Below are 15,413 nucleotides of genomic sequence, written 5' to 3' on the forward strand. Positions count from 1 at the left end.
GTCTCTGTTTGGGCGGGGCGATTGGACGGCAAGCGGAAGCCCAGCAGGGCTGAGTGCTTCTGGGATACAATTTCCCCTCAGTGAATTTGCGGCTCGGACTTCCTGAGCAGCTGTGGTGAGCGGCAGCATCTCCAGCAGGCTCGAGTGTCAGGGGTCCGTCACGCGTGGGTCAGGGGTCCGTCACGCATGGGTCAGGGCGGGACAGAGCGGCCACGTCGCTGGCAAACAGGCTTCCCCGGTCGGTCTGGTCGACTCGGGGACGGGCGTACGTAATCGCGCTTAAACCTAACCGTCACCTTTGGAACGTGTGGTGTAGAGGCATGGGGGGAGGGCAAAGCCAGAGCAGATGTAAAATCATGTCAGAGAGGAGCACTGTGGTGGAGATGGCAGCCTCTTTGGGACTGCACCAGAGTAGGGCTGGGGAGGGAGGGCTGGGGGGGGGGGGGGGTGCAGCTGGCGAGCATCTCTGGGGAAGAAGGTGCTTGCTTATAGTGAGTCCGTGTCGAAGCATTTGCACACGTGACTGAAGATGCTGCACAAGAACATTTCTCTATCAGCGTGATCATGTGACGGTGGGAGTAGTATGACCCCCCCGCCCCCCTCCCCGCTTACATCTCACTTCACGCAAAACGACTCTGCCTCCTCTCACTTGTTCACTGCACTGTCAGTACAGATTAAGCCTTTCAGAAAGCCAAGATGGACTTTGAGGGTATCTCAACCCAGCCAGCAAAATGATGTTCTTGCCCATCCGGTGTCCTTCATCATACCAGACGGCCGGCGCTCGCCCCGTCCTCAGGCACCGGGACCGTGAGCTGATCAGAGGCGGCATCACGCACACGGTGTGCTGCAGTGAGGCCACGCCCGCCGCAGACGGCAGACCCTGACGCCTTCTGACATGGCGTCGAACCGCGCAGAGCCGCCGGAGCCTGTTCAATCAGGGTGATGCTTTCTGCTGTCATTCACCACGCAAAGATCTCGGATACATGCAGACTGACACAGACATCAGAGCAGTGCTGAGGAGCCTGTCAGTATGGAGAGACCAGGCTCACCCTATAGATAGATGGGGGTTTAATAGCTTCTGATCCCCAAATGGAGCTAAAATGTTTGAAACTGACCTTACATCATAAATACACTGAGCTTTCCATAGTATCACACACTTAGATGTGTAAAAAAAGTTACATTCATCAGTTTAGAACTTGTAGACAAAGATACGATCCACACCACCCAGGACTAATTAAAGCAACAGACATATATTTAAGTGGAATTGACCTTGCTGTCCCTCTAAGAATTATTTAACATCTCCCTGTAACTGTGATGATTCTGTTAGTCTCTGCCATGACTCTGAGACTATGATTCCGATTTTAGCACAGTGACTATGTGTTTACGGTAATTCTGTTTGTTACTGCAGTGATTCTATGATGTTTCTGTTTGTTATGACAGTGACTCTGTGTTTGTGATGATTGTTTGTTGCTGCAGTGACTCTGGGACTATGACTCAGTTTGTTAGTACAATGACTGTTTGTGATCATTTGTTGTCATGAGCTGTGATTTTTCTGTTTTCACTGTCACGGAAATAATTCTTACTAATTAACAATTACTAAATGTGACTGATGGTTCTATTTGTTGCTGCAATGACTCTATGACTGTGAGTCAGTCTGTTAGTACAGTAACTGTGATAATAATAATTATTTAATAATTACTCTGATGATTCTGTATGCTACTGCAATGATTCTGGGACTAAGATTAAGTTTCTTTGTACAGTGACTATATGTTTACGATGAGTCTACCTGTTACCACGGTGACTGTGTCATGACTCTGTTACCGCTGTGATTCTGTGATGTTTGTTACCAGCCTGACTCTGATGATTTTGCTTGATGCTGCAGTAACTATCTTTGATTTTTTTTTTCCTGCTTGTTACCGTAGTGACTCTGTGACTATGATCAATCAGACTGTTAACACAGTGACTCTGTCTGCAATGGGTCTCAGGCATTAACCTGTTTCATCAGCTGCTCCAAATCATGAACAGGGACAAATGCTAAAAAAATATGCACAGATAAAAACAAATAAATGCATAACCTGTTATGGCAGCTTTCAGTCTCATATTGGATCTGCCAGCACCTCTTAACATTGCAGTATAACAACAAATGCAGTTTCACTTTGCTTTCTCTGCCTAAACCACACACACACACACACACACACGCACACACTCCAGCATCACTTTCAACAGTGCACCTTCCTGTGAGAATTCTGCTGGGTAAATACAGCTCTGGGTCTTCCGTTATTAAGCCCAAAGGCGCCTAACTCACCGCCAGCGTCACGTGGCTCCGTGCACAGATATTCCAGCCATATAAAAAAAAAAAAACTTTATACTGCTATACAGGAGAATATCTGTATTCTGTGCCATTATCCAGCTGAGTGCCACAGCCGAGCGAAACATATTATTGCTGAAGACCACAGAGACATAATTGTCAACGTGGTGTCGTACATCACAGTGTGCCACCAGCGCCGGCCCGTTGGGTCCCATTCGCCGCTATTCTTCACAGAATATGACTTGAATGAGTCCTGCCCTGTCAAGTGCTGTCATACCTTCTCCGGGTAGAATGAAATATGTCATTCTCAAAGCGGCTCCCAGCTCTGACTCCCTTTCTGAAAGCACAGCCGTAGGGGGGGGGGGTTGAAAGAGTCATCCTCTGGCTGGGATGGGGGGGGGGCAGGATCTGAGGTTAGGACCCCCCTTAGACTCGGCATGCCACTTCCCTGCACTCCCACACCCGGGTCTGACCCGGCAGATCCGCTCGCTCATCCTTGTCACACACGCGCACACACTCGCTCGCCTGCTCACACACACCCATGTAAGGCGGGGAGGAGGAGGGATACGCACGCTCACGATCTTCTCCGAGGTGCCCCCCCGGGAGACGACGGTGCCGTTGAGGCCCACCAGGGACGGCAGCGTCTGGGACATCCAGTTGGTGACCATGGCCATGGTGCTGAGCACCGCCCCGATCTTCAGCAGAGGCACGCTCATGTCGCCCTCCTGCCCAGCGCCTCTCAGGCGGCCGGGAGGGTCGTCCCCTCGCCCCCCCCTGCGCTAACAGTCCGGGAAGAGACCGCGACACAGACCACTCCACTGGGAAGACCCCTGATAGAAGCTGCCTTGATTGTAGTTCGGAGCGAGTGAGCAAAACAGAGAAGAAGGGACGAGAAGGAGCTGTCAAATCCAGCAGTGTCGGACGGCACCGCTCTCTCTGCGAGACTGCAAGCACCTCGCCCCCTCTCTCTCCCCCCAGCTCTCTCTCTCTCTCCCTCCTTCCGATACACCAAGCTGTACATTGGCTCCCTCCTTCTGTCACTGCCGTCCTAGCTCCCGATAAGTCCCACCTCCTTTTTTCCTCCTCCTCTCTCCCTCCCTCCCTGCTCTCTCACGCACTCTGCCTGTTGAGCAGAGCAGTCAGGTGGGTCCCGGCCTTTTCAGCTGGCCCCCCCAGTGAGCTGAAATGTACACAGACGTGCACAGAGGACAACACGAGGAAGCACCGAAAGACACATATACACACACAAACACAAACTGCATAGAATCGAGTCCAGACACCCCCCAAGAAAGCAGCAATACACACCATCAGACAAAGCTACACAAACCTAAAAAAAAGCACACAAACTGTATGGATACACATGCAGACACATGAAAACACCCAATAGCACCCAAAAATGCACAGAATTAGGCATTAACCATACAGACATTCACAGTCACACAACCACAACAGAATTACACAAACATTCAGCCTCAAAGACAAACAGATGCACAGCCAGACTCACAAACAGAGATCTGTTACTACACAGAGAGACACGTTTTTCCGGCCAAAAACACCTCGCTACAGTATACACCTCTCTCAGCAGCCGCGTCTCCCAAAGGAGCAGCACCAAAGCCAGCGCCTGACACCCGCTTGATTATGCACTAAAATCCCGTTTAGACCATCGGCGCATTTCCTATCCTGCGGGGTTCCGCGGCGTCCAACGACTGCCGGTTAATACATTTGTCTGAGATCATCACAAGAAAAACCCGTGAAAAGACTCTCAGTAATAAAATATGAACGGAAAACGGCCGTCTGATCTGAGAAAGTCTGCACCCCGCGTACAGGTTTTCATTTTAGCTGTCAGGAGTGCACGCGCAGGATTTAAAAGCAATACGATACAGTATCTGAATTCAATTGAATTATTGGATGGTTCGTGTATATAACCCAATATCCACGTCGTTTCTGAACGTGCGGATAAGGAACTACACTTGTGACCTCGGTACATATCGATAGCATCAATCTACACGTTTAATTGTTTTATTGTGTTGGCGACTTAATACAAATAAATAGACCTACCCTGCGTTATAGATTAAACTATTCATACTTATTAGTGATAATTTATTTTCTGCTCTAGTAGGTGGTAAATAATGTGAGCAGAACCATTGAAATAGGCAGCAGTGCTAACAGTTAGTCATTCAATGTCAAGCTGTTAATTAGTTTGTTTGTATAGGCTGTCAAATGTACGGTATTAATTACAACAAATTATGTCTCGTACTTGAAAAGTTTCCACTTGTGATTGAAGACTCGGTATCTTAATTCTAACTGCTTATGGTGGTAGCGGGCGGCTTGGAGCCCATCCAGGCAACACAGGGCTGGGGCATACCCTGGTCAGGATGCCAGGGCGATACAGAGCACAACCAGGCGCACAGTCATACACGACGGGCAATTTAGAGACATCAATTAGTGTAACTGCGTGTCTGTGGATTGCTGGAGCAAAGCGGAGTACCCAGAGGAGTAATCTGTGTGTGTGCAGAGCGGGGGCGGGATTTAACCCCACAACCACATGGGGTAAGGCCACCGTGCCACCCCAATAAAAAATCTGTGCAATAATAAAACCCAAAGAGCGTTAAACGGTAGCCTAGATGTTTTATGTACATTCATTTCGTTCCAATGTTTTCATCTGTCTTAGCTGCAGCGTTTCCCTTTTATGTCAAAGATTATAATTCCCTTTCAAATGATTTTGAAAAACGACGCCCTCTAAATCTTTACAGATCTTACGCTGCACTTGGGGGTCGGTGTTTTTCCACGTTAAATATCAGACTCTTAAATTCTTACATTTCTTATTAATAATCCATCAGGTTTTCGGTGCTTTTCAGATTAACTGAGCATATCTTCAGTGGATAATTTAATGGCGTAACCCTATCAGAAACGACACCCTCCTGAAATATTACGTTCATCATGATGTTTCTTGGTTGGCAGATATGACTGAATTTCAGCCTTGTGTATTATTACATAGTCAAATAGGTTCACATATTATGTATAGGGCCTACTTTTTCCTAATCAACAGTACACCAGGAACCTAGATTATGACTATTTCATAAACTTAATTATATTTTACTAGTATCTTACTGGGTGGAGTTTATTAAAATATATTTCACTTCTGACAGCAAAAAAATAAACATTTGATATGATCATACGGGTTCGACACATAACATATAGCTTGGAGATTTTCCATAAGAAAATATGAATACCCTATATAATATCAAAAGATAATTCATTTTAATAACTCATAGCTCTAAGAAATCTTAATTACACTCTCACGTTCACGAGTTAACGGAGTACAAGTTTCAAGCGTGAGCATTTTAGCTTTAATTCCGTTTAGAGCTATTTCAGCCCGCGTTACGGTGACGTAAAGTCATATGCTCCATTGACAGTTTGATTCTACAGCTGCGGCAAGAGGGCTGGTCCACAAATAAGTACAAGGGTGCCCCCGTGTGGACAAATAGCTACACTGCACCAAGTAGCTTATACTTATGTGATTGGTTGGCTGATAGGGACATGTGTCATTCCGCCTTACGCCTAGCAAGTCACTGCGGCGGGTTATGCACTGGCCTCGGTGTTTAGACTGAAAAAACAAAACAGTCAAGGCAGATTTCGAACAAGTGATCTTTGTCGGCACCGTCCATTCATTTCTATAGGATAAACCCAGCAATAACAACCTTACCTACCCAGCCCTGACGTGAACAATAAATAACCAAACAAAATACGAGACTTGGCATTTTTCGTTTTTTTGATTGCATTCACAGATTTTTATGAAATTTTTGCATGCTACCAAGTGAATGAATTAAAATCATTTTAGCTGCAGATACCTTAAGCAAATGTTCCTTTCTGTTGTTTTTGCAGCTGTATGGTAGTCCCCACAATGTCAAAATAAAAGGCTATTATCACATTGTGGACACATACTCACACTATGTACACTCAGCAGTTTTCCCACAAACCCACGGGCCCACAATGTCATCTGGATCATAAAAAATGGCAGCGACAGAATACCCACAATTCCCAGATCTACAGTAAATTGGCCACTATATCAAACCATCAATATTACACTAGATTCCCACACACCAGTGTACATGTAAATGGCTGCTTGCCATTGAACTGCCTCACAGCAGTATTTACACTCATCATTTTATAGTTGTAACACTCCACATATTTCGATACACCAGTCATTATAGTTTTAAGTCGTTCCCAGTTCAATTTCATACAAATTTTTGATTCTTGTACTCGTCCAGTAAACCCAGTTAACCAGCATGTTAAAAGGTCCACTACCGCAAGAATATCTACAAGAGCGGTCTGCAAGAACCCACAGTCGGTCCACATTTTTGCTCCTTCTCAGTTCACAACACACTTGTACCAGGTATATTACTGATTGCTTCTTTGTTTGGTTCAGGTGTGCTGGGGGCTGGGGAGGGGAAAAAGGGGGGGGGGGGGGTGGTCCCCAAGGACCAGACTAAGAATCACTGATCTATGTCATAACAGTTTAATTACCTTCTTACAACAGCATCTGCAGTATAAATGGCTTCTTAAAGGACTACTTACAGTATAAATGGACTGACGGCCATAATTACTGCAGTGTAAATTCTTCCTCGATAGTGTATTTGTGGCACGTATCAGTTCCTGTCAGCTGTGACCGGCTTCAGCTGCTCTTCCCTACAGAACACTGCCCTGTCTTACTAATCTATGAATATTCTGCAGTGCTGGTTGTCCTCCTGGGCACGTTCAGAGCTAATGACCCTGACATCTCCCCATGCCACGCGTTAATCAATTACAGAGGTTGTAGGTTAAATATAGGCTGTATGGTATTCATCTCATTTGGCAGTATGTATATGAGGCTGTGGGGTGTGGTACCCCTCCCCACCGGCACCGCTTAACTCAGCGCCTGTGGGCTCATCGCCGTCTCTTCAATCACCTCCCTGCCCTGTTGTGGGCGCTAGTGTTAGTCTGTGCCCTATTCACTGTACCCATCAACCATGACAGGTTCCCATCATGTAGCACTGGGTCAAACGTTTATGTCATAGATATAGTCAGGTGTCATACGGGCCACATGACCTAGAGCAGGGTTCTTCAAATCTGGACCTCGATTCCAAATCCAGGCCTTGTTTTCAGTTCTCCCAGGTAGTTAGTTTAATAATGACTGATTCTGATTGGTCAGAGGCTTCACACCTGACTAACAGGTAAAGGAAGGCTGGAAAACCAGCAGTGCTCGGACCTCGAGGACCGTGATTTGAATAACCCTGACCTAGAGTCTGTCCAGAAGAAATGTCTCAGTTTTCTGAGGTTCTAAATAGGTAGATATATAGATAGCCAGACAGACAGACATATATATAGATAGATAGATGGATAGACAGACAGACAGATAGATATATAGATAGATGGATAGACAGACAGACAGATAGATAGATAGATAGATAGATAGATAGATAGATAGATAGATAGATATATAGATAGATGGATAGACAGACAGATAGACATATAGATAGATGGATAGACAGACAGACAGATAGACATATAGATAGATGGATAAACAGACAGACAGATCGATATATAGATAGATGGATAGACAGACAGACAGATAGATATATAGATAGATGGATAGACAGACAGACAGACAGATACAGTAGATATATAGATAGATGGATAGACAGACAGACAGATAGATATATAGATAGATGGATAGACAGACAGACCGACAGATAGATATATAGATAGATGGATAGACAGACAGACAGATTGATATATAGATAGATGGATAGACAGACAGACAGACAGACAGACAGATAGACAGACAGACAGACAGATAGATATATAGATAGATGGATAGATGTGGTCCCTCTAGGCTGGTGACAGTTAACCACCAAGCCATGCTTGCAAATGGAAAGGAGGCTTGTAAATGGATTCTGTCTTTCAGGGGCGTAAGCTGCAGGGATCCCCAGCGGTCTGGACGTTTAAGGAATCATCGCTGTCTGCAGGCTCATTGGGCCAGACCGCGGACTGTGTCATTCACCTCGGAGACAGCAGATGGCGACGTGTCTTAAGCAGGAGAGTCAGGAGAACGTGGAGGCAGGATGAACGAGCTTCAGTCTGACAAAGAAGCAGTGTCAGCGGGGATTTATCTGCTGTTTGCAAAACTGGGCTTCATCTGGTTTTCAGGCATGGGTGTATATAGGGGGTGGGGCCAAAGAGTCACTGGTCCTGGCTAAAAGCTGATAGGCCCTCAGATTGTCTCCTCCCCTGTCATTCACTGATTCAAAACATACCATTGGCCATTTTGTATGAATTATGTCCTATTTAATGCCCCAAACCATTAAAAAAAATCCTAGAATTGCCCAAATCTTTGGTGCACCTATGGGTGCTTAACCTTCATGAGCAGAGTGCTGGAACATTCTCTGAGCAAAAAGAGAGTAGGAGGGATAAACAGGGCCATGAAGCAGACAAAAAAAAGAAACCGCGAGAATCCTATTGTCACATTCAATCGATCTCTCAAAATGTATAAATGCAAATGTACGAAATACGATCAGAAGTAGGACGATGCATTTTTATTATACACAAAAACTTTTTTTGTCACCCAAAGCAAAAACACTGACCTCCAGCAATTGACAGTAAGCCGAAAATAAAAATATGTCTGCTGGAATTTCAACTGGAAAATGAACACCTATTTTAAGTGCTGTCGTCCGGACACTTCTGGTCCTGAGTAGAATACGGAGGTTGACATTTGTCGCAGAATAGATATATTTAGCCGAATCTTCTCCGGCACATTGAGGACTAAAACGCTGCTGTGTTCAGCGCTGTCACTTCTGGAACAAACCACCTCCTTCACGACCTCTGCTGTGAGACAGGGATGCTCTATTACTGACGTCGCTTGGCTAATGTACCCACGGGCGTCACCGCCATTAAATCTCAGGGGGACGTGTCCCCCTTACATTCCATAATTATTCGTTTGCACATTAAATATAAAATATTCGTTCACCCAGCGCTGTTTCTATTGCTTCGCGAAAGAATCGATTCTGCTTGATTGATATTAGAATACACACACGGCATTTAATTCATTAAAAAATTTCTGGGGGAGGGTCCCCAAACCCCCTGCCAGTGTGTCCCCCCCCACATTCAAAATGCTTCTGACGCCCCAGAATGTACCGATATGTGATTCGATTTTTGTTGTGCATCATACAATCGTATCAGGTTTTAAATCATTGGCATTTATAGCCAAACATGTTCGGTAATACAAAACAGATTTATCAGTACCTGGATGACTTGTGGATTCATCAATCCAAACCAGCATCTGTGAAAACCAACCAATGACAGGAGTCTACAGCTCCTGCATCTCATTGAGTACTTTTTCTTTTTGCCTATTCCACCTATTGTTGAGTTTCTTTTCCCAGGGGGTATCAGCTGAGTATTGATGCAGGAACATCAGCTGAGTATTGATTTATAAATATTAACTCAGTGCTAATGTTGGACAGTTGACTGGGTTTCAATCTATCAACACCAGCTCAGTGTCGATGCAGGGAAATCAGCTGAGTGTTGATCTAGCAACATCAGCTCAGTGTTAATACAGTCAGATCGGTTGAATGTTGATTTAGAAACATCAGCTCAGAGTGGATGTAGGCCAGTTGGCCGGGTGTTGATCTAGGAACACCAGCTCAGTGTTGATGTAGGTAGATCGGCTCATTGTTGATGTAGGAACTCCAACTCAGTGTTCATCCAGGATGATCAGCTTCATGTCAACCTTGGTATTGATAAAGGGGAAAAGCCCCAGTTTCACTTTTACAGACTAAAAGTGACAGAAAGCAGAGTATAGTCTCCTCAGTGCAGAGTATAGTCTCCTCAGTGCAGAGTATAGTCTCCTCAGTGCAGAGTATAGTCTCCTCAGTGCAGAGTATATCACTGAGCCATTTACCCTTTGCTTCATATATCCAAGTACATTTTATCCTGCACAAAGAATACTAAAGAATTGGAGATATGTTATTCTGAGTATTACAGAATATATAGTCTGCTCATTCCTTGCTGCGACCACATCTCTCTCTCTCTCAGAGATAACTGCTTTCTCCTGCGAAATACTAGAACATAATGTAGAATCAGATCCGGATTCGAACTGTCTCTGCACACACAATAGCCTCAATATTAAAATGTTGCTCATGATCTCCACTGGAGGGATCTGCTTCTCAACGTGAGAATATTCTCCGCTTCGTATAAATCTGGAACAGAACGCAAGCTTTTACAGGAAAGTGGCTATCTGGGAAACATTCAGCTGCAAAAACAACAGAAAGGAACATTTGCTTAAGGTATCTGCAGCTAAAATGATTTTAATTCATTCACTCAGTAGCATGCAAATTCAGATTAACTACCATCTACATGAACCATTTGTTATCCTCACTGCGGAACAGGCTGCAATTCCTCCATTGGTAGACAGGTGGCACTAAAGCTCTTCAGAACAGGAATGCAGTCTGGGCCTTAGGATGCTGTCGGGAGTCTATGGTTTGGAGTCAAAGAAAGATGTCAAGAACCTTGTTGTCAGACGGGCGGAACAACAGCTGTCTATCAAGACCCACCCCAGGGGCGGTCCATTCTGTTCTTCCAAGAGGGGTGGCTAGCAGGTAAAAGATCCGCAGGGAGCAGGATCTACTGCTGCGTTCCTCCTGTCATCATGCTTCCACCCCTCATTTCTGCCGAGTTAGTTTGCCCACCTCCGCCAGGCCCACCCAAATGGCCAGCCCCAAATCCATGTTCCTGCATCGAAGTAACATTTCATTACTTTGCAAACATTTGCATTCAACTGCAGTAACTGCAGGAAATATGACAGCTACTCAATAGCATAAGCACTGTTGCTTCCAGGTAATACAGAAATAATACATCAAATAATGGCGATTTTCTTTCATCTATAAATCCATCACTGATAATTGCTCAGTTAAGTTAGAGTCGTGGTGATTTGGCACCACACCAGGGACAGCAGACCACTGTAAATAATAAATTAATACACTGTATAATAAAAGTTCTGGACAAGCAACTGCATGACAGCAGCACATGTCATATTTCTGCCCTGAAGCGAGGTTTGGCAATACTGTGTGTTCTCAGAAACTGAGGGGAGGGGGGCTTGTAGCCCTGGGGCACCCCCCCCCCCCACCCCAACACAGACAGCTAAGTGACAAGATGATGAGATGTCCAGGTCCATTAGATGGGGGACAGTCACGTATGGGACCTGTCCCCCAACCACCGGATCTCTCTGCCCTGTGTGTGTGTGTGTGTGTGTGTGTGTGCGTGTGGGGGGGGGAGGGGGGGTGGCAGTCCTCAGTCCAATTCACCCAAATCTCCTTCCACCTCTGACCTGGACCCCTCACTGTCTTGCATTCATGAGTAGTTCACCTGAGCAGCATCTAGGTTTTAAATACTGACACAAATTGCAATTATCAGTAGCTGATGGCACTGTAATTATTCTATGAATTAATTTGCCTTGTTATTTTTATTTTGTGAGGCACTCGGGGCAGACGGGCGGCAGCGTTCCCGTTGCCTGCGTGTGAGTGTGGGTGTCGCCCCAGGCCCCCCAACTCTGATCCTCTTTCTTATTTTAAGAATGCCGCGTATTCCTGTCAGAAGTCATTAACCGGACGGATGGTCACGGAGGTCCCCCCCCACCCCTCTGCGAAAATCAAGATCAAATCCCTGGCACTGCTTAGTCGGACACTGTTTCCATAGCAGCCATCTTAGCGGTTACAGTAACCAACAGTTTGCGGGGGGGGGGGTAAGAGGTTTGTCCATGGAGGCTTACATATATTCTGTGTGTGTGTGTGTGTGTGCGTGTGTATGTGTGTGGATCATGTTTATATTACATTGTGGGCACCAGATATTCTCCACAAAGATCTGTGAATGCAATCAAAAAACTAAAAATGCCAAAAGTCTTGTATTTTGTTTGGTTACTTGTGGTTAAGGTTAGGGCTGGGTAGGGGTTAAGGTTGTCATGTTGGGATTAGAGTTTTCCCCATATAAATGAATGGATGGCCCCCACAAAAATACAAGCACAGGTCTGCGTGTGTGTGTGTGTGTGTGTGAGAGAGAGAGAGAGAGAGAGAGAGAGGGAGAGAGAGAGAAACAGATGGTGAAAAAGAGACAGAGAATTACAGACATAGAGAGAAAGAAAGAAACAGAGAGACTGTCAAAAGGAAAGACAGAGCGACAGACGCAGGAAAAGACAGACAGAAACAGAAAGAGGGAAAGGGAAACAGAGAGAGACAGACAAAAGAAGAAAGAGAGGAGCTAAAAGAGACAGAGAGGGAAACAGAACCAGAGAGAGGGAGCACCAAAAACAATGAGACTGAGAGAGAGAGACAGAAAGGAAAAGAGACAAAGAAGAAAAAGAAAGGGAGTAGAGGAAACAGACCAAAAGACACGGGAAGAGAGAACAAAAGAGAGAGACAGGAAAAGATGAAAAAGAGAGACTCACAGACAGGAAGAGACAGAGTCACAGAGGGAGACTGAGAAAGAGTAAAGCAGAAACAGAGACACTGACAGAAGGACAGCGACAGGCACAGAGACAGAGACAGAAGGACAGCGACAGACACAGAGACAGACAGGAGGACAGCGACAGACATAGAGACAGACACAGAGACAGAAGGACAGCGACAGACATAGAGACAGACATAGAGACAGAGACAGAAGGACAGCAACAGACATAGAGACAGAGACAGAAGGACAGCGACACACAGAGACAGAAGGACAGCGACACACAGAGACAGAAGGACAGCGACAGACACAGAGACAGAAGGACAGCGACAGACATAGAGACAGAAGGACAGCGACAGACATAGAGACAGACACAGAGACAGAGACAGAAGGACAGCGACAGACATAGAGACAGAGACAGAAGGACAGCGACCCACAGAGACAGAAGGACAGCGACAGACACAGAGACAGAGACAGAAGGACAGCGACAGACATAGAGACAGAGACAGAAAGACAGCGACAGACATAGAGACAGAGACAGAAGGACAGCGACAGACATAGAGACAGAGACAGAAAGACAGAGACACACAGAGACAGAAGGACAGCGACAGACACAGAGACAGACACAGAGACAGAGACAGAAGGACAGCGACAGACATAGAGACAGAGACAGAAAGACAGAGACACACAGAGACAGAAGGACAGCGACAGACACAGAGACAGACACAGAGACAGAAGGACAGCGACAGACATAGAGAGAGACACACAGAAAAACAGATCCCTCAATAGCTCGCTCATGTCTCATCTCCCTTCATTTCATTCCATATTTATTCTTTTGTCCATCCTGCGGTTTGTGCTCCTTGTTGTTCTCTTTCATTTATTATGTTCCACAGAACAGCCGAGAGTTTGGAGGTTTTACATTTTCGCTTTGAAATTTCCCCGCTAAACGAGGGCCCTTTCCATCCCGTCCATCAGGAGCCGCGCTCATCGTCCTATTCAGGGCCTTCAATTAGGCGGTTTTTTTATTCCCCGCTGACACTGCCGGCACCAACGACATCTCCCGTTAACAAACTGCCGTCCGTCACCGGGCGCCGTGACAACCCCCCCCCCACTCCATCTGAGAAGGCCTCGCCTTTTCCTGACAGTCACATTAGGAAACTGCCAGAACCTGCTTTGCTCTGGATCAGAACACCTTCACTTGCCCCACGTTCACTGCCTTCTATTGGATAAAAGATGTAACCAAAACCCTAAAGTGATTTTATTAATGATTTTGGTTATTTGGCTGATGGTTTTACCCAGGGCTCAATGGCACAACAGCAGGACTCCTGGCACAATGTGGAGGGGGTTTGGTTTCATGTCTAGCGCCACCTGCTGCCCATCACACCACAGATTCATTAACTTTATGTGAATTTGTAATTCTTTTATCTGTCACTGAGAGACACCAGGGTGTCAGCTTAATGAACTCAGGTGTGGGTGTGGTTTAACAGTGATTGGCTGAGGGTATGGTCTGGCATGGCGGTGATCATGTGTGGTGGTGTATTAACATGGAAATGATTGGCTATAGGAGTGGTTCAGCATGACAGTGATTGTGTGTGGGAGTGGTTTACCATGACATTGATTGGTTGTAGATGTGGCATTACAAAACAACCAATGTGGGCGTGGCTTATCAATCCTCTGTCATGTGATGCCCATGTGGGTGTGGCTTATCAAGGCTCTTTGACGTGTGATGCCCATGTGGGTGTGGCTTATCGAGGCTCTTTGACATGTGATGCCCGTGTGGGCGTGGCTTATCGAGGCTCTGTCTGTCTGCAGGCCATCCCAGTTCAATCTTACAGCTTCCGATGGCCTTAGCAGCAGTGCTCTCTCAAAGCAGCACGAGCGCCATCTCAAAGCCCTTTCTGAAGATCAGCCCTCCATGTTTCACCTCACTAGAGATGCTTGTAGATGACATGAAATCTAATGAGGGAGTAATTTAATCACATTATGGTGTTTGGAATGTAATTCACATAAAGTCCTTTTCCGATTCATTATTAAACTGAGGCTGTCGTACGTAAATGGCTGGGGTGGCGTTACGTCTCCCCAGTTCCACGCTCCTCTCCATTTTAGCAAAAACATGACAGCGACACGATGTTTATGGGGTTGAACAAGTGGGACAACAAGAGCTGGGTGATGAGAGAGGGGGATAACCGTCGGTGAGAGGCTGTGCGAGGGAGCTGGCGGTCAGTGAGCCACAGGCTGCCGTCTTGATTATTTTAAAACAAAAGTTAGGGTTGCTAGGCACCAGCTGGGAGGGTGTACCAGGGACCCTATCATTCGCTGTGCAAAGAAGCAAACTAGTCACGGGGGCAAGGATTCTCTCCGCCACATTACCCGCGAATAATCCACAGGGAAAAGACGCCTCTCGGTAAAACAATGTAGGGCCAGGCCCTCTGATTGGTTGATATGGCCACAGTCCACCGCCCTGGGCCAAAATGGCGTGAAACAGCCACATATGCATCCTGCAATACGCCTGCAGGGGAAGGTGAGTGTGGACAGTTAGTGGCGCGATTAGCGCGATGCTAGGCGCCATCTTGTGGCCACCCCGCATACTGGCGTACCGGTCACGCCGTCTCGTTCCCGAGGCCAGGTTCTT

The 15,413-nt window shown here is 46.2% G+C and overlaps 1 protein-coding gene across 2 annotated transcripts in view; it reads right to left on the bottom strand.

Moving 5' to 3' along the window:
• Positions 1-15,413, bottom strand: part of olfm2a (olfactomedin 2a) — a 41,675-nt gene that overhangs the window by 16,373 nt on the left and 9,889 nt on the right. The window contains exon 1 of one of the 2 annotated variants that reach the window (XM_072704830.1): positions 2,881-3,327. The exons of the other annotated variant lie outside the window; for it this stretch is intronic. Coding sequence (XP_072560931.1) covers positions 2,881-3,024 — 144 coding nt within the window. The 5' untranslated portion in view covers positions 3,025-3,327. Of the gene's footprint in view, positions 1-2,880; positions 3,328-15,413 lie in introns of those variants that run through there. 2 annotated transcript variants of the gene reach the window in all.

This window comes from Paramormyrops kingsleyae, chromosome 22, assembly GCF_048594095.1.
Source record: "Paramormyrops kingsleyae isolate MSU_618 chromosome 22, PKINGS_0.4, whole genome shotgun sequence".
NCBI lineage: Eukaryota > Metazoa > Chordata > Actinopteri > Osteoglossiformes > Mormyridae > Paramormyrops > Paramormyrops kingsleyae.